General features: G+C 43.5%; 1 protein-coding gene across 1 annotated transcript; it reads right to left on the bottom strand.

Annotated features, from left to right (window-relative positions):
- Positions 1-2,493: 2,493 nt before the first annotated feature.
- On the bottom strand, positions 2,494-19,669 carry AMDHD1 (amidohydrolase domain containing 1). Its single transcript, XM_004583116.3, has 9 exons — positions 19,512-19,669; positions 15,177-15,283; positions 13,844-13,908; positions 12,702-12,979; positions 9,285-9,510; positions 6,756-6,880; positions 4,406-4,499; positions 3,706-3,866; positions 2,494-2,836 (listed from the first exon to the last, which is right to left on the bottom strand). Exons 1-9 carry the CDS (start codon positions 19,667-19,669, stop codon positions 2,749-2,751), a joined length of 1,302 nt encoding a protein of 433 aa, XP_004583173.2. The 3' UTR covers positions 2,494-2,748.
- Positions 19,670-19,827: the final 158 nt, after the last annotated feature.

Genomic DNA, 19,827 nt, shown 5'->3' with positions numbered 1-19,827 from the left:
CTTTGCTGATCATACTATGTCATGTTATGATAGATGTCCTGTAATATGCCTTCATAACCATTTGAAGTGATCATTTGTCCATTAATTGAATCATAATAAAGAATGGCCGGTAGGTCTTCAGCAATTAATGCAGAAGTGGTTGGTTATAAAATGAATTACAGAAAGGCTTTAAAGAATGATGATTAAGATTGCTATTTGGATGATCTTTATTCAACTGTATATTTCAGGTTTATCATGTATCACTTGCTACACATATCCACTCAAATGATGAACTAAATCATGTGCTCAGTTTGTGTTGGAGATGAGTAGCATCCCCTCCCACGTGTTAGCACTCAAGTCACATGTTTACAGTAACCTTGTCTGAAAAGACTAACTTCCTAGGTAAGGGATCTCTGGGATTGACTAACCCCATCTCTACAGTGGTGATCATTACAATGAGCCCTGTTGACAAAGGTCAGATGGGACCCTTGGATGTCTTACCCAGTCTGTTTTCCTCCCAAGAAAATGATAAAGGACTTGGAAAGACTTCCATGCATTTTTTCCAGTGAAAAGTCAGGTGACCCCTGGCTTCCCAAGGTGAAATCTATGACTTTGTACACATCTGTACAGGAGTTTGACACCATGGCTTTGAAAAGGGAAGCTGGTCAAGAGAAGGGTAGATACACTTGTTTTCCTGCCCTCCCGATGGTAGACTAAATTGTGCAATTTAACAAGATTTTTGAGTGTTCAGATGCAGACTTTTCACTGCAGAGATCCAAGTGAAAACTGTTGCCTCCAGTAATGAACAGAGCTAAACTGTGCTGAGTATGCTGTTTAGACAATGGTTGATCTTGGTGGCGATCTCTACCAAGATGAAAACACACCAATCAAGTCTGTCATTCTTGTTCATGAAAAGCGTTGAGCCCGTAAGGCCCGGCAGTCTAATGGCTTTTTTCCACTTCTGAATTCCTGTCCACTTCTGCAGTCCTTGGGAATATACTGAAAACTTGACTTAGGAACTGACTCCTGTGTCTTCAAGGGCACTTCGAGGTCAATATGGGATAAAGTCTCAAATAGCCTTATGTTGTTCTCCTGTATTTTTTCCCCTTGGAATTTTGTAAAAAAAGTTTAATACTTCTTTAGGGAACCACTATTTTAAACTCAGTTAAACCAACCCTGTGATCAGTTAGAAATAACTTTAAAATGTGATTAGCTCAGTATACATTTTTTTTTCTATTTTCCACTGAGTAGCAGCAGGAGAAATGGAAGGATCAGATGCCCTCACCTAGCAGGCTTGCCTGGGCTCCGTCTCATGATGTTGCATGCCAGGCAGGGAGGCAGGGAGGGTGAACCCCATGGCCTCAGGGCTCCCCAACCTCTACCATGTCATCTCTGCTCATGTCCTGTTGGCCAAGGCAAGCCACACTCCAAGCCCATAGTCACTTGGGCAGAGGATACACAAGGGCATGGACGTGTGACTTGGTGTGATTCATGGACCATTGTCTAACCATCTACCACATATATAAAATCCCAGAGAATCTGAAAAAAAAATTTAAGGATATTTTTCATACTACTTTCAGCATATATCCCATTTCCAGGTCTGGTCACTGGACTGACTATTTTACTATTGAACGTCAGCTAGCAATTACTGTATGAAGGATATGTCCTAAAACAGGACAGCTGTTGGATCACCATGGAGGCCTCCAGAAAGCTGAACTCCGCATGATGGGTTTCAGAGAATGGAGAAAAAGGCCAACTGGACTCTAGATTTCAGGGTCAAAAACCATTCGTGTCAGAAAACCACTTGCATGTTTGCTCAGTTTGTCATTAAATAAATGATGACTAAGATGTCCTCAGTCCTTGCCCCTATTGTTGATAGTCTAAGCAATGGGCTGGAGGATTAAATAAGCAATAGTAGCATGTGGAACTACAATAGAAAGGCTGCAACAGAACCAGGAGCCAGATCACAGAGAACTCAACCCTAATACAAAGTAAAGGAAACACCACTCTACCAGAACAGAGAACCTCTGAGATCTTGTGTGTGGGGGGGTCTGTTCAGGTGCAGTCTGGCCTCATTAATTCAGGCTCTAGCAGGCTGAACTTTGTAATGATTTGACCAACTGATGGTTACTTGTGAAACCACTTCTTAACACAGAGGATGAAATTGGATAATGGACTTGTGATTTTAAAGGTGATTATAACACTTTGATAAAGAATTATTAACACTTTAATAAACACTTTTAATAAAGAATTTCAAATAAGCTCACTTGGGTTTAGAAACATCTATTCATAAAAATAATCTTACATTCTTGAAATGACTTTGCAATCATTCACCTCTGTTCTAGAAACTCAATGGACAATACTGCTGATCTCCCAAGGTCACAAGGCAACAACAGAAATTGTGACAGCAAATATTTATTGAGAACTATAAATTTTTAATACACATTTAATGTTGAGAATCAAAAACCTGATAACAATTTTTTTAACTGACATCTTTTGTAATAGCCCCTTCTGTTAATTTTCAGACTGTCTACAACCAGTCTTGCTGGGTTCCTATAAATGCCTTGAGATTATCCTCACAACACATGTATCTGTTCATAACTCTTGGTGCACATGTTAATAAAATGAATGAACTCCGAGTTTCTCAGGTAAATTAACAGAACACTGGAGTATATTTAGGTTTAAGTGACACAGTTCTGGTAAACTACTGCTGTATTCTATTTATTGGCTTCTTTTATTCAGTGGAAAAATCTTTTTCTTGCAAATCTATCATTTTTTGTAGATGACTTTTCCTTTAATTATGACATATTCAATTAATTCATGGTGACCTCCAAACTGGTAAATCAAATGCTCCCATCTAGAAAGAAATCAAACATCATTTCAATGTATACCAACCCAGGTCATCACTTAGGCATGTAAGAGAGGAACTGGCATATACACACAGGTAAGTAGGCCACCCCCGGGTAGTCTGAGTATCTGTGTTAAGACAGATACTTAGTCTGTGGTTTGGACGGTACATAACTTAAAAGCACATTCTCAAAAACTGATTTATAGCAGATCATTGGTATTTAAGCTTTTACATATATAAGTAATATATATTATATATATATATTAGTCAATGATAAGTCAAATTTTGTGTAATAAGATTTTTAAGTATTTGATCTTAAAATATTTGCCTCGTTAAGGGACATATGAAAGATAATGTCAGTATTGTTTTTCATAGAGGAGTTTGGTTTCTGACCATTGGGGTCGAGTTAATAGCAGTACTATTGGCAAACGTGATGTACAAAGTCGCAATACAAGAAGTCATACAATTTATACTCAGAGATTTAGGATAATAAGACACATAGAGATCCAAGAGACCACAAACTATGAATGAATCCAGACAATTGAGTTAGGCTTTTGGGATCTAGTTGGTATCAAAAATCAGAAAACGAATGAATGAGCTCCAGGGAGACACTGTGGAGCTAGAACAAACAAAGTCAAAAGCCAAGGGCTCAAGTCCAAAGTCTAGGTAAACAGAGCAGGAAGCCAATAACACATTAGACCAATGAGGAGACCTAAAAACTTGTAGTTTGGGACCTGGAGGTTGGAAGGGATAAAGATATAGGAGACTGTGTAGTGTCTGAGTCTAGATGGAACCTTATCCTCATAACTAGTGGGAAATAGACTTTCACTGTGCCAACACGTGACATCACAAAACAGCTAAGCCTGGGGAACACTCACCTGGATGAATTGATGATGATGAGATCTCCTTGCTTGCCAACTTCCAAAGACCCATGTGTGTGAGATTTTCCCAGGGCAAAGGCTGCATTGATGGTGGCAGCTGCCAAGGCTTCAGGCATGGACATCCTCATGTTTACACAGGCCAGGTGCATAACTATTGGCTAACAGCAACATTGGGAGAACAGCAACAGAATGGTAACTGTCACTCAAGGTGTTTCTCAACATAGCACAACAGATAGGTGGGTAAGCACACATGTGGATTGGGTACAGTACTAAGGGAAAAAAAATCTATTCAAAGGCTCTCGCCTTTGGAAAAAATTTATGCCGTGATTGTATATTTAATGTTGAGATGAAATTTTTCAAGACCCATGGTGTAAGAAAAAACCTTATTTCCACCTACCCATGCTTATTAAAATCTCTTTGTTTACATTATCCTCTGGAGAAGGATTATGGGTTATTGAAAAATCACATTGCTGAAGGTTGAATCTAAAAATAAGGCAAATGAAAGCTGTTCTCTTGTGTGCCTGGAGATATTCATGTGTTATGGGAAGAAAATCCAAATATCCAATACTTATAATATCTTGTCTTACACAAAGATAATTTTAGATCCTTATATTTTTAATAGCTAATGAAATAGTTTTAAGTGACCTATATGCTTGATAGGCAATCTGCTCAGAAATGCACTTGAAAAAGTCATTACCATTGATAAACAGTAGGCGTTTGGGTTGAAGTCACTCCCCAGAGCCACGATCACGCCTTCATCTAACATCTTCCTGGCTCGAGGCTGCTTCAACCTAAGGGAAAGAAGACATGGCTGCTCCTGCAGGTGGGGCTTCTGCAGAATCCAAGCTGATAAGGAAGGAGAACTTGAAATGTCTAAACCCTTCACATTCTAGAAGAAACAAACTCAGGCTTATGTGCTGGAGTGAGATAGAATACTAGAATTCTTGGCCCAAACAAAAGATGGACTCCCAGTGAAAGTGTTGGACATATATATACAATGGGATGATGGACTGTCTGACATTGTCTGTACCAGCAATGTCAGGGCACACTTAAATGGCATACTGATGGAATTGTAATACCTTATAGAAGAATGTACTGTTGTGAAAATATGGGAAAAATCAGTCAGAGGGGTGGGAAATGGAGGGAGGGGAATCCAAGACTATACAGAATTGTACGATAAAACTAAAACAACAACAAAAACAAAAACAAAAAACCAACAGGCAGGCCAAAAAAAGTGTCAAGATGGGGAATGGGACAGGGAGGCCAGGCTTCCACAGTCAGCAAAGTGGAAATTTACAAAAAGAAGATGTGATCTGGGGTTATCAGTTGTCATTTATCTGCAGAAGAAACAAACTATGTTTATAACAGGAGGCAGGGATGTAGGTTAAACTAAGGTGCCCACTGGATTGGGAACAAGAGTCAGTCGGTTGTTTCCTTGAATGGTTCCCCTTGGCAAAGAGATGAAGATGCCTTGTGGGCTACCTGCATCCAATATTAGAAATCCTGGGTTGAAATCCCAGCTCCTGGCTCCAGTTGCCTGCTAATGTACACCTTGTGAGCCAGCAGGTGATGGCTCAAGTGCTCGAGTCACTGCCACCCACAGGAGAGACGTGGATTGAGCTCTAGGTTCCTGGCTTTGGCCTGACCCAGCCCCAACTGTTACAAATATCTGGAGCAGTGAGTCAGGGCATGGAAGTTCTGTCTCTGTCTCTGCTGACTGAGCAATCAATCTATCATCTATCTAGCAACTCTCCCTCTCTCTTCTGAATAAATAAATAATTTTTAAAGAGAGAGAAATGGCTTTTAGGTCCTAAGAGTTCCAGGTGGTAGATGATTTGTTATTGCAAAGGGGCAAAGAAAGAATTTATAATAGCAAGCTTTTTAAAGTATCTGTTCTGAGAGGGGATTCAGGGACCTATCTGTCCACTCACAGGCAGCTCTCCTGGCAGTGCCAAGCTCTCTCTGTCAGGTGCCATGAGGGAGAAGGGACCAGGAAGGGAAGGGCAGAGGGAGGCAGCATTTGAGTGGCTAGAAACTATCCCAGTGAAAGCTGCAGTCTCATAGCAGTGCTGGCAGGGGAGTAGTTGCAAGCATGTGTGCTGGGTCTCTGGGTTTTACCATCCAAGTTTGAAGCCTAGTCCAGAATAGGACTCAGAGAACCAACCCTGCCCAGGGTTTGGCCATATCTAAAGTCTAGGCCAGCTACTAAATGGGAGGTGATGGCTCAAGGTGTTGGGTTGCTGCTGCCAGACTTAAGTTTCAGACTCCTGCCTTAGGCCTGAAGCAGCCTGAGCAGTTGCAGGCATTTGGTCAGTAAACCACAGGGTAGATGATCTCTCGTACTTCTGTCATCACTTTGTTCTGAATATAGTTGGTCCTCAGTACCTCTGGGTCTACAGCTGTGAATTCTACCCATCCTGGGTAGGAAAGATTTTGGGGGTGGGGGGTAGGGAAAACATCCATACTGAACTCGTATAGACATTTTTTTTCTTGTCATCTTTCCCTAAGCACTACAGTGTAATAAGCAGTGATACAGTGTTTACATTGCATTCAGTATTATAAGTAATCTGCAGGTGGCTTTTACTACACAGGAGGGTTTGCACAGGTTATGTGCATCTGCTCTGCCCTGTATATAAGGGACTTGAGCATTTGGAACGGGTCCTGTAATGAATGCTTCCAGGATACTGAGCATAAGCATCGTTAAAAGTCAATCCTATTTCGTTACTTTCTAATTTTAAAAACAATGTATGCTATTAGTTTGAATTGGGAAATAGAAAATTTGGGCTTGGGTGGGAATGGTAAAAAGGAAAAAAGAAAGCATCACGTTCCTCTAGAAGCCTTCACTCAAGGCAAGGGTGGGGAGGGGTTGTTCTTAGCACCTTCTTCTGGGAACCCACTTAGGAGCATCATGGCAGAGCTGGCTTCCTCATGAGTGAAGTGTTCTTCCTCTATATCTTGAAGGGTTGTGTGTGGGACTCAAGTTCAGACATCTGGATAGTGCGTTTGTACTTGCCCTGGCTGCTTCAGTTCAAGGTGAGGCACCTTACCTCAGCATGTAGGCTGTAGTGGGCAGAAGGATGGCGGAACACCTGGCCGTTGCCATGGCAGCGATGCCTTCATCGCTCACTTCCTCCAGGTGGCTGATGGCCTGGGCTCCCAGTTCAGCCCCCAGCTAAGCAGAACCAGCAGAGAGGGACAGGTTTAGCCATCAGCAACAACAAATCAACAAAGTGTTTCTCCTATCAAAATAAACTTTTAAAATAGCCCTCTATCAAGATTTCATGCCAAACTATATCAGTACAAGCCATCAAATGGAAAAAGGGCATATAATGACCATTCACTTGAAAATGAGTTTGAGTGCTACTTCAATTGATGTAGTGAGAAAAAAACTGTCTCACATAATTCAATGAGTGTCCCAGGAAGTCCTCATTGGGAAAGAGACTGACGAATATGTGATGAATTACAATGCTTCATTTCATCACTAAGAATGAAAAAATGAGCCAAATGGTGTAAATACTATCCTCTAAATATTTTTTAACTTTTTCTTGAGATGGTCAGAACAAAGTATTACTAAGTTGAATCTTACTGTCCACAGCAAACACAGTAATAAAATGTTATCGCATTTCAAGAAAGCTACTCTGAAACACAAATGCTTTCAGATATTGTCTGAAGCAGAACTTTATGAGTTTTGGGGTTAAGATTTAGGCTTGAAGTAATAGAGTTCTAAAAATCTAATTATAGCAAATAACAATACAATAAAGTACACTAAACATGTCATTAAATACACAAAGACATAATGGCGTTTGGAAATTCTGCACTCAGTGCAAAGTGATCAGTTAATAAGACATATTTAAAAATGTTAAATCATGTACAGTTGGGAAATATAAGTTGAGCTGGACTGTATTCTGGGTGAATATTTCAGACAGATGACTAGGAGAAAACCAAGAAAACGCACTGCTGTAATGATAGCATAAGTACTGCCATAAGCTAGATTGTTTCTCCAGTTCATATTATGGCCTTTATCCCTACCTAAGTAGACACACACACACACACACACACACACACACAGAGAATCATACTTACACAAGTACCTAGGGCTGAACAGTAAAGGGTTAAGTATTCCAAGGGAAGGAAAGTAGATGAATTGATATTTGATGTGATGTTTTGGCCCTGAAAGGCTGCAAAGCTCACAGCCAAGGCAAAGATGAACTGCCTTTCTCAGCAAAGCGCGCTCAGGTTTCAGAGTATTTTGGATGCTGCTCTCGGGAGCCTGGTGAGGAGTTTCCTTCTGACCTTGGACTCACTCTGATTCTTGCAAACATGATTCTCTCCCTCTGGGTGTTGACCTGTGCCAGTCACTCACTACACCCAAAAACATCTTGTTCATCACCCAGATTTCATTCATGCAATGGACTGTCAACAAATATTTACTTAGTTAGAATGAGCCAGAAAAGTGAGAGTTCAGGTCAGAGAAACAGGACATTGGGAGTTGTTTATTGCGGCCTGCGTTGACGCAGTTCATGGTCGAGAGGGTGGAGGAAGTGAAAGTGGGGAGGGCCAAATGAGAGCAAAGCAAGAGCTGGGAGTCTGACAAGTCACGTTGGAGCTTAGAACATGTCCTAAGAGCAGTTATCAGGATTTGTGTGGTTTTAAGCAAAGAGGAGTGTAGGATTAAGATGCACTGAGAGAATGGATTCAAGGGGAGCCAAGGTTGGAGGCAAGGGAATAGCTGAGGCAGGAATCCAGGTCTGGTGGTCAGAACCAGCAGGGGGTGGGAGAAGTCAATCTTGAGATACTCAGGAGGAGTACAGGGAAAACATAGTGGTTGGCTGAAATGTAAGTGAGGGAGAGAAAGGAGTCAAAATGTTCACTTAACGACAGACAGATGAGATGACGGTGTTATTCACTGGGGCGGAAACACAAACCGAGATTTGGAAACAGCGCGAAGAGAGCAAGTTGGACATACCGTGGTGGGGAGGCAGGTGAGGCGCCTGTATCCCTGTTAATGCCCTAAGGTAATTGTTTATTTAGCTCCAGGGCTGAGATGAGAGATGTTTAGATTCAGAACGACAGGGACAATTTGATTCACTGCTGAAATTCTTAATGTCTAGCACACAGTGTTCGTTGAAAGTATGAATAAATGAATCTGGCCAAGATAAATGGATATAACAATTGTCCCTGTGGCTATTAGTGGTGCACTCCACCATAATGTACTTGATTATCTCCAAGAATGATTCTGGAAGCTTCATGGAAAACTAGTCTACTATCCCAGTGTGGCCTTGTTGGCCCATATGCCATATTCAGTACAGGGGATTACAGCAGCACTTCCTCTCATTAATGTCACCAGCAAATGATATTTTACAAGGAAATAACCAACAAAACAGGAAATGTCCAAGACTTTTCAAGACTCATTTGGACCACTCCATTCATGGCTCAAATAATTTTGCTCATTTTACATACATACAAACTATTTTTTCAAAATGTTACCCTTAATTTAAACACATGAATTCGATTTCGCAGAGCATGGATGTGCAAGGATGGGCATGGACAAAAGAAAGGTCAAAGGTTGTCCATACCTCAGCGGCCTTCATTGGGTGAAGTTCATCCCCATGGAAGTTGATTTGCAACCCAAGCTCTTTTCCACTTTGAAGAATCCTTCTGGTGGACTCCAGATCAAAGACACCCTTCTCACAGAACACATCGATATTGTCAACATGGATCTCCCCATTTCTGCCAAGTTCTTTCAGTTTGGGGAGGTGGTTCTTGACAATGTCAGCAGCAGCTTCTGTGGCGGTCTTGCCTCTGAGGGAAGAAAATGAGATTACTATGGACAAACAATCATAAACATAAATATATATATGGTAATGGAGAGTTATTCAGCACTTGGAAAACCTGAAATATGGGTACAGGTAAAGGACATCAAACCTCAGAAAGGTAGAGAAACAATCAAAGCTACAACTTAAGACTCTATCAGGCCACACCCACAAAGCAAACACTTCTCTACAAAAACTCAAACAGCTCATTCTGTCCAGCACTATGGTGTTGCCTTTGGCATTGCCAGCAGGGCCACCAGGCCAACAAAGTGAGGCTTCCTCTGTCAAGGACTCTCAGAGGGCTTCCCTGATAATCCACTATGATTACCTTACTTGGGTAATAGCTATAACCTAGCTCCACCAGGTTGCCTGAAGTGTCTACCTGAGCTTTCCTGTCTCGCCCCCCAGGGGAAGGAGTTTTAGCAGTGAAGATGCTTGTATCCCAGTCACAGTGCCTGGGTTCCAGTCCTGGCTACAGCTCCTGACTCTTGCCTCTGGTCAATGCAGGCCATGGAAGGCACTGGTGATGGCCTACGCAAATGGGATTCTGGCTCCCAACTTTGGTCCCAATCCAGCCCTGGCCACTGCAGGCATTTGGGGGAGCGAATCACAAATGGATGCTATCTTACTGACTGTCTCTTTCTGCCTCCCAAATAAAATTTTAAAACAATTCAGAAATATGAATAAAAGTGAGGGCCTGGTGTTGTGGCACAGTAAGTGAACCTGCCACCTATGACACCAGCATCCCATATTGGTGCCAGTTGGAGCCCTGGCTGTCCAGTGTCCTATAAATCACATTGATGATGTGCCTGGGAAAGCAGTGGAAGATGACTCAAATCCTTGGGCCCCTGGAGCCACGTGGGAGCCCAGGCAGAGTTCCAGACTTCTGGCTTTGCCTGTCATGCCATGGTTGTTGTGGCTATTTGGGGAGTGAACCAGCAGATGGAATCTCTCCCATTCAAACTTGCAAATAGATAAATATTTTTTAAAAGAAATATAAAAGCTAAAATGTACAACAAAGATATTGAAAATACCCAATACTGCTTTTCTATATAACTTTGTTCTCTGATTTTTGAAGAATAAATTTTAATGCTTTTAGTTCCTCTGATTTAAAATGATAAACATTAACACCAAAAATTCACATTTCTAAACAACATGATGATTATAGTTATTAACAATCTATTGTATTTTTGGAAATTAATAAAATAATAGATTTTTAGTGTTCTCATCATAAATGGTGATAAGCAGGTGAGGTAGTGTTAATGAGACCAATTGCGCCATTTCACAGAGCATATGAGAGTACTTCAACACATCCACATAAAAACAGAATTACAGTTAAGTTTACTGGAGCTGATACTATGATGCATTGGGTTAAACTGCCGTTTGTGACACTATATGGGAGTAGTGATTCAAATCCTGGCTGCATCTGCTTATGGTCCAGTTTCCTGCTGATGCATGTGGGGAGGCAATGGACAGTGACTCAAGTGTTTGGGCCCCTTCCACCCTTGAGGGAAACCTGGATGAAGTTCCTGTCTTCTGGCTTCAGCCTGGCTCAACCCCAGCTTTTGGGACCCTCTAGGGAGTGGACTAGCAAATGGAACAACTTCCTCTGTATCTATCTTTTCCTCTCTCTATATCTATCTCAAATAAATAAATCTGAAAAAAAAAAGAATCCATTGATTTCAAGTTGTTTTATACAAATACATATTTAACTTTCAAAAAATGTATTTATTTGAGAGACAAAGAGAAAGGGCCACAGATAAATCTCATCTGCTGGTTGACTCCCAAGTGCTCTCAAAGGCTTCAGCTAGGCCAGGGCTGGAGCCAGGAGACAGGAACTCCAACAGAGCCCCCCACACATGTGGAAGGGATCCAATTACTTAAATGTCACCATTTGGAAGACAGGAGTCAGAAATTCAGAAATTGGAGGCAAGTATTGAACCTTGGTACTCCAAAGTGGAATGCAGCAAAATGCAGCAGGAAACTCTAATGTGGAACGCAGCTAAACCCCTCAACTTAACTTTTTAGTTCCATTTTCCTCTTAAGTGTCTGAGGCACCCAGGTCCATATTTCAAAACAACATGTGTATAAATATATACAATTATCACTTGTCAAATAAATACATCTCTACTTCAACATTCAGAAAACAACTATAGAAGAAATGAAGATGATTAAACTTTCAAACAAAGTGTATAACCCTATGGCATTCATGTGCCCAACTCATTAAAGCGTAAGGCTGTACTAAAACGTTGGAATGCCCTGTCAAGTCCTGGATTTCTTTTACCTCTTTTCATTCTGGAACCATGAATTTCCTCTAGAAATCCTAGGACGGTGAGGAGTCCAAGGATAACCAAGATGCAGACACATAAGAGGAGAGTGGTGTCTGCAGTAACGCTACGTGGAGAAACTTTTTAGATAAAGGGCAAGACTACAAAACATTTGCAACCATTCCGGTGCTTGGTTGTTGAGCCTTGTCAATCTCATCTAGGCTTCAAGGTATGATCTATCTTCTGGAGTTTTCTATTTCTCAGGTGTTTTAGAAATTACTCTAGTTGGGGCCCGGCGGCGTGGCCTAGCGGCTAAAGTCATCGCCTTGAATGCACCAGGATCCCATATGGGCGCTGGTTCTAATCCCGGCAGCTCCACTTCCCATCCAGCTCCCTGCTTGTGGCCTGAGAAAGCAGTCGAGGACGGCCCAATGCATTGGGACACTGCACCCGCGTGGGAGACCCGGAAGAGGTTCCTGGTTCCCAGCTTCAGATCAGCGCTGCACCGCCCGTTGCGGCTCACCTGGGGAGTGAATCATCGGACGGAAGATGTTCCTCTCTGTCTCTCCTCCTCTGTGTATATCTGGCTTTGTAATAAAAATAAATCTTTAAAAAAAAAAAAAGAAATTACTCTAGTTGCTGCCTTTATTTTAAAGGACCTACAAGGAGCCCCTTCTTTTTTGCTTACCTAAAAAGCTTAAAACATCTTACTAAAGAACAAACCAACTCCTAAGGCCGATAGGCCTCTTCCTAAAATCTCATGCAAGATGATTGATCCTTAGAAGCCAAACAGCTTTGCACAGGCCTTTCCCCTGGGTTCCCAGCGTGCCCCCAAACTGCTCAGCTCTGGAGAGCATAACTTCCTTTCCAGAGCCCTGAGACCAACCCCCACCTCGCCACCAGCTGAGATTACTTGGGCACAGAGTGAGCCCCACAGTAGGTGGCCGAGATGCCCATGTCCAGCTCGCGCCGGGCACGCTCGATCACCCGCAGCATCTTGAGCTCTGTCTCCAAGGTAAGGCCATATCCACTCTTGCACTCCACCAAGGTGGTGCCGGCCCTCAGCATGCATTGCAGCCGCTGCTGCAACGAGTCGAATAGCTCCTCCTCCGAGGCCTGGCGCGTGCGCTCCACGGTGAAGTGAATCCCTCCTCCAGCCCGGTGAATATCCATGTAGGTGGCTCCTGCCAACTGAACACACCATACCACTTACGCTTAGGTGGGGCAGTTCTACAGAAGCTACTCCCAAAGGTGGCATTACAAGATGGCTAAGAGGTGATATGGCGGAGGAACCACCTCATCAGGCCAGAATGGACATGCACAGTCCTGGAAGCCCTTACTTTGCCAGGTACTGAAATGGTGTGGGAGCACAGCGGGGGTCAGGGAGAGGTGGGGCAGGAAGACATTGGAGTGGAAGAGATGGGAGGTGTGATAGCTCTCAGGGCAGCTGCAACGAAAACCGACATATTGCATCTTAATGTTATCTTTCCCCAAAATAATCCAATTTGGCTGCTAGAATACAATATCTTCTATCTAAAAAAAAAAAAAAAAAAAAGTGAAAGTGGTCCCACCAGGAATTTAGGAATTGGTTGTGGCTATTTTATAACTGACCAATTATATTTTGTGATTCTCAATGTCTCATTTTTTTAGAATAAAATCGAACAATTCACTACATTTTCTTTTTGTTATTAGTGCTATATTTTGCCTAGTTTCACCCCCCCTCCCCAATGAATGGTAATTTTCAAATTGTTTCTGGAACCCTTTCAAAGGCTGTTAGAGGGGATGGTTTGGAACGGAGGGTAGGGATATTAAAAACAGCTCTATTTTAAAAAGATGTTTGGTTAAAATTTTCAAGAACTACTCTATTTAAAATGACTGTTGGCCCTGTGCACAATATAAAGACCAGGGGAGCAGTTACAAATAAGTTTGCTGTGCCGTCTCTTGTTTTCCACACCCAGGCAAGTGAAAATATCCCTCAGAAAGACAGGAAGATGCGTGTGGCAAAGTCTGACAGTCTATTAACTCTTTCACTTTGCCATTATCCGCTGCAGTTACCTTCATTGCAAACTCATGAACTCTCTCACCAGCCCATACAGGATGAGTGTGCGCATCCACCAAGCCTGTAATCGATAAAACAGTCCTCTTAAAGTCAGGAAATCAAAAGCTTTTTTATGACAAGCACACTGTGCTGTGATGCTCTTAGGACAGCATGAGGCTGGCCAGCTATGCAGGAGCAGGTACAAGAGCAAGAAGTTATGGATCACAACAGAGGCAAACATGACTGCTGCTCTGCATGGCTGTTGCAGAAGATTCTCATGGAGTCAGGAACTCAGCAGGTTGTCAAATCCATCAGTTGAGCACAACTAAGGAATGTATCACCAAGGGACAGCTTCTGTAGAAACACAGAGAAACACAAACCGCCCCCAACCTGGAGAAGGAGAAATATGGATCCAAAAGATGACTCTATGCTCAAGACAGAAGTACACTTCAACCAAAGAGAAACCATGAAGCATTTAATTGGAACTTTTCTCTATCCAGGTATAACTTAGTTAAGCAGGTCTTTCTGAAGTGCTTAAAATTAATGGCTTTGACTGGACTAAAATCAACCCTCTTTTTATATATTTTTAATTGTAGTCTAGCTTTTTTCACATGATGTGATGGTATTTCTTCTTTTTTTAAAGATTCTATTTTTGGGAAGTCAAATGTATAGAGAGAAGGAGAGACAGAGAGACAGATCTTCGCGCTGGTTTACTCCCTAAGGGACCACACAGCTGGAGCCAAGCTGATTGAAGCCAGGAACCATGAGCTTCTTCCAGGTCTCCCATACAGGTGTAGGTCCCAAGGCTTTGGGCCATGCTCTACTGCTGTCCCAGGCCACAAGCAGGGAGCTGGATGGAAAGTGGAGCAGTCAGGACACAAACTGACACCCATGTAGGATCCCAGCATGTGCAAGATGAGGATTTAGCCACCGGGCCATTGTACCAGGCCCTTTCACTTTATATTTCACCTTTGTTTTGTCTTCTGACCCTCAAGAACCATAAGACAGAAACCGCTCGGGGCTGGTTCTGTAGTGCAGCGAATGGGTGTTGAATTTGAACACTGGTTGCTCCATTTCTGATCCAGCTCCCTGCTAATGTGCCTAGGAAAGGTGTAGAGGATAACCCATGCCCTTGGGCCCTTGCACCCACATGGGAGACCCAGAAAAATCTCCTGGCTCCTGGCTTCAGCCTGGCCCAGCGCTGGCTGATTGGGCCATTTGGGGAATGAGGAAGATCAACCACGCTCTCTCCCCAATCCCCATATCTCATTCTTTCTCTCCATAAATCTGTCTTTGAAATAAATACATAAATCTTAAAAAAAAAAACTTTATGGAGAAGGAGATAAATACCTGGTAGTATACATTTCCCAGAGCAGTCAATTCTTTCTTCAAAAGTTTCTTCAGAAAACTGTCTTTGGATAGTGTCAGCAGGACCAATAGCTTTGATAAGCCCATCACTGAAGAAAAAACCAAGAAGTAGTTACTAAGGTTTCAGAAATGCTGTGATAAATCCAACAAGTGATTAAAAAATATTTTCTGGGGGTCTGGCACAATAGCCTAGAGGCTCAAGTTCGTGCCTGCATGTGTTGGGATCCCATATGGGCACCGTTTCACGTTCTAGCGGTCCCATTTCCCATCCAGGTAACTGCTTGTGGCCTGGGAGAGCAATCGAGGATGGCCCAAAGCCTTGGGAACCTGCACCTGCGTGGGAGACCCAAAAGAGGATCCTGGCTCCTAGCTTCAGATCAGCTCCAGCCATTGCAGCCACTTGGGGAGTGAATCAGTAAATGGAAGATCTTTCTCTCTGTCTCTCCTCTGTATATCTGCCTTTCCAATAAAAATAAACAAATCTTTAAAAAAAAAAAAAACCACTTTCTGGATACCTCTGTCCATGTTTATTGTACTTCCTTCTTGAGTTTTGAAAAACAGGCTCAAGCTACATTCAAACCAAAGTCATATGTAGCAGAGATTGCCAACCACAAGAACACCCAGAATAAAACTACATTTCCCAGTGTCTCATTTGGCTGGTGTGGCCATGTGACCAAATCTAGCCAATAGGATTGTCTTCTCTTCCTATTCTTACTGGCTGAAACACAAGATAGCATAACTAGGAATGCAGCAGTCACCTTATCTCAGGACAGTGGGGCAGGACAGGAAGGGCTAGGGTCCCCAGGACTGTTTGTACAGCGGGTGGCCAGCTGCCAGCCTGCCATCTTCCCTCTAGGTCTCTATAAGGAGAGAGACTTCGATCTTGTTTATGTGCTGTTACTTTGGGTCGTTGTCACTCTTTGTCACACTTTTATTCTGCACACTAGTGCTTCCAAAATTGACAATCATTTCTCCTGAGAGCTGAGACATGCTGTGAGGGGCAGGGGAAAGGATGGATTCTGAAGCCGTTTGAGTAACCTAACAGGACACAAAAGTTGTGGAACAGAGACCGGAAGAGACTAGGCGTCACAAGAGGTGAAGAAGATATTATGAAGGAACTGACTTAGGGGTAGAATCAAACACTAGGTTTTGACATTTCCGTTATTATCCTGGTTGATACACTCTTCATCTCTGTAACAGATTTCACGCAGTCTGACCAGTGAGGCTGCTGTGCTGTGAGTCTGGTGGTAGGAAGTTGACCAGAGCTGAAAATTGACCTTTGGATGGGAAAGGACAAAGAGAAGGCTCTCACCTGGCACTTCTTATTTTTTAAATGCTTCCTCTATTGGAATGGTGTCTCTTGGCATGAAACTGTTATTAACCAGGAGCCAAAGGGCCAAAGATCTGCCCAAGCTAGTCCATGGGGGAGTTAATGACTGACACTGCTTTCAGAAGGGTTGTTGGTGTTTTAGGGCAGACCTAAGAAAGAAATCGCGAACAGCCTAGATCTGCATGGGAGAATTTGGAGAGAATTGGATCCTCCCCCTTCCCCCACTAATCAACCACATGACCATCTAAGACTGCTGAGGACATTGGTGGATTCGTCCCTACAACACTGAACAAAGGTTTACAATAACGGACACTTAGTGAAGCAACCAAAAACACTCCCCCAAAACTGTGAGTTAGAATTACAAAGATAGGAGGTACGTGCTGTGGCACAGTGCATTAAACTACCACTTGGGAACCCACATCCCCTATCAGAGCAGGGTTCAAGTCCTTCTTCCACTTAGCTGTAAGCTACCTGCTAATGAGTGAAGGAGCAGATGGAGCAAAGTACTTGGGTCCCTCTCACCGACATTGGAAACCTAAGCAGAGTTCCCAGCTCCTACACTTTGACCTGGTCCCAGCCCTGGCTGTTGTAGGCATCTGGGGGAGTAAACCAGTGGCTGAAAAACTTCTCTCTATGTCTCTGCCTTTCAAATAAGCAACAACAAAAATACATTTTAAACAAATTACAAAAATATTTAATAGTCTTTTGGTAAAATTTTTTTTATTATTTATTACTAAGTGTAAAAAGAAGGTACAAGGGCCCGGTGTGGTGGCCTAGCAGCTAAAGTCCTCGCCTTGAATGTGCCAGGGTCCCATATGGGCATCAGTTCTAATCCTGGCAGCCCCACTTCCCATCCAGCTCCCTGCTTATGGACTGGGAAAGCAGTGGAGGATGGCCCAAGACCTTGGGACCCTGCACCCACATGGGAGATCTGGAAGAAGTGCCTGACTCCTGGCTTCAGATCGGCTCAGCTCCAGGCATTGTGGTCACTTGGGGAGTGAATCAGCAACGGAGGATTTTCCTCTCTGTCTCTCCTCCTCTCTGTGTATCGCACTTTGCAATAAAAATAAATAAATCTTTTTTTTTTTAAAAAAAGAAGTTCCAAACAATATATATACATTCTGTTTCTAAAGGATTTTTAGATGATTGTTCATATAGGAAAACATCAGAAAGAAGAAATATTTAAGTGTTTGAATTAGTTCACTCACACTGGGTAAGGTTTAGTGATTTTCCTCTTTTCTTTTTAAGATATTCATTTATTTATTTGAAGGGCAGAGCTATCTAGAGGTGATTGGGAGAGACCTTTTAGCCAGTGGTTAACTCCCCAGATGGCTGCAACATCCAGGCCAAAGCCAGGACCCAGGAGCTTCTTCTGGAATGCCCATGTGGGTGGCAAGAGCTCAAGCACTTGGGTCATCTGCTGCTGCTGTCCCAGGCACCTTAGCAGGGAGTCAGAGGGGAAGCTGAGCAGGCAGGACTCGAACTAGTACCTGTATGAGATGCTTGCATGCAGGTGTTGGTTTCACCTGCTTTGTTACAATACTGGCCCCCTTTTTCCTTCCTTCGCAGTTCAACTACATTTTCTCACTTCCTCTACAATGAACATGTCACAATTTAAAGGCAATGAAGAACAGGAATGTGTTGATATTGTTTTATTTGCTTTTGATTTAAGCTGGGACTTGAACTGGCACCCATAAAGGATGCCCATGCTACGGGCAGAAACTTTACCCACTATGACACAGTACTTGCCCCTAAATTTATCTTTAAGCTACATTTTTTCCCCCTACAAACTTTCTGAAGTGCCCTCATGATCTGAACATTCGGCCTGAATGTTCTGCCTGAACATTCATGCATTGGCAACTCAGTCTCCAAACTCACACGTTTGTGGCAAATTGAGGTGGGGTCTTTCAGGAGGCCATTAGCATTAGATGGGGTCATGAGTGCCAGTTCCTCATGGTGGCACTGGTGGTTTTAGAAGCGGCAGTGAGAGCCCAGCTAGCTTCCTCCGGCTCAGCATGTGACGCCAGGGCCGGGATCGTGGCCATCCGAGTTCCTTGAGTTGAGCTATTCTGTTCTTTATAAAGGGACTATCTGGTCCAGGTATTCCGTTAGAGCAAGAAAAAAGGTGCAGGCTGCAATACTGGGAATGTTTTCATCCTTTTCTTAACTGAAAATACACACACACACAATCCCTACAAGACTGGCATGACACAACCTGGCACAACCTTAGATGAGCGGGATTCGCTAGTGACTGGTTCAGCTTGTCATTTCAAATTCCCATCCAAGTCACCCTCCCAAACTTCGTTCTGCTGTTCCCATCTGGCAACGATCTCAGGGGGCTGACATCTCAAAGTGGTTTAAGTGAATACTTTATTACTTTTTTTCCTCCTGGTCAAAATCCTAACTTTTCCTGGCTCAAAGCCATCACCATCTGGAACCATAGTTTTTTATGCCTTATGTTCCAGTTCACAATTAGGAGAAGGTACTTAAAATTTTTTTTGGATCTCAGGGCTCCCTCCCTGGAGAGGCTGATATCAAACATTTGGGTAGAAGGAGTTTGGAGGTGGGGAGTGAACTCAGAAATTGATCTTAAAACAATATTAATTATAGCAAGTATAATCACAGGTCAATCTGCCAAAAGGTGGTCCCTGCGTCACACCTCAAGAAGCACTGGAAAGGGATTCCAAGTCTTTCCGGTTGTTGGACAAGGATGCTTGACAAGCAGTGGCGGCCTGGAGATCTGTGCTAAGTGGGTGTTCAGCTTGAGCGGTTTTTCTCACCAAATGACAAACTAAGCTAGTTTGGCGCGTGAGTAGTGTGTCAGTAACAGGTGTCCCACAGGCTGGTCTGCCAAAGATTGTCACAGGCAAGGGGAATCTTTTACACAATCCGTCATCCCCTCCCCACTGCACTGGTTAGAAGCACAGAGGCAAGAGGGCGCCCGCCCTGGCTGATCCGTGCCCGCACTCGTGCGCGCAGCCCCTTACCTGCCCACCACCAGGCTGGCGCCCTCCAGCACAGCCAGGCTGCGCAGCGCGTCCCCGGCCAGAAAGCGCTCGCCGCGGGCGCACACCAGCACCACCTGCCGCGCATTCTCCAGCAGGAGAAGGTGGCGACCCTCCATGACTCCGCGCACTGCAGTCATCGTGGAGACCGCGGGCAGGAAGGTGGAAAAGGGCGCCGCAGCACCACTGGCTGCGCCTCCAGGGCTCGGAGGGTGGGACGGGGGCGGGCACTCCAGCCGGGCTGCCCTGGAAGCCGCGGGTGAGGACTCTTCTCCCCCTCCCCCATGGCCATCCCATC

This window comes from Ochotona princeps, chromosome 15 (assembly GCF_030435755.1).
Source record: "Ochotona princeps isolate mOchPri1 chromosome 15, mOchPri1.hap1, whole genome shotgun sequence".
Taxonomy (NCBI): Eukaryota; Metazoa; Chordata; class Mammalia; order Lagomorpha; family Ochotonidae; genus Ochotona; species Ochotona princeps.
This window is presented reverse-complemented; position numbering and strand designations above follow the sequence as displayed.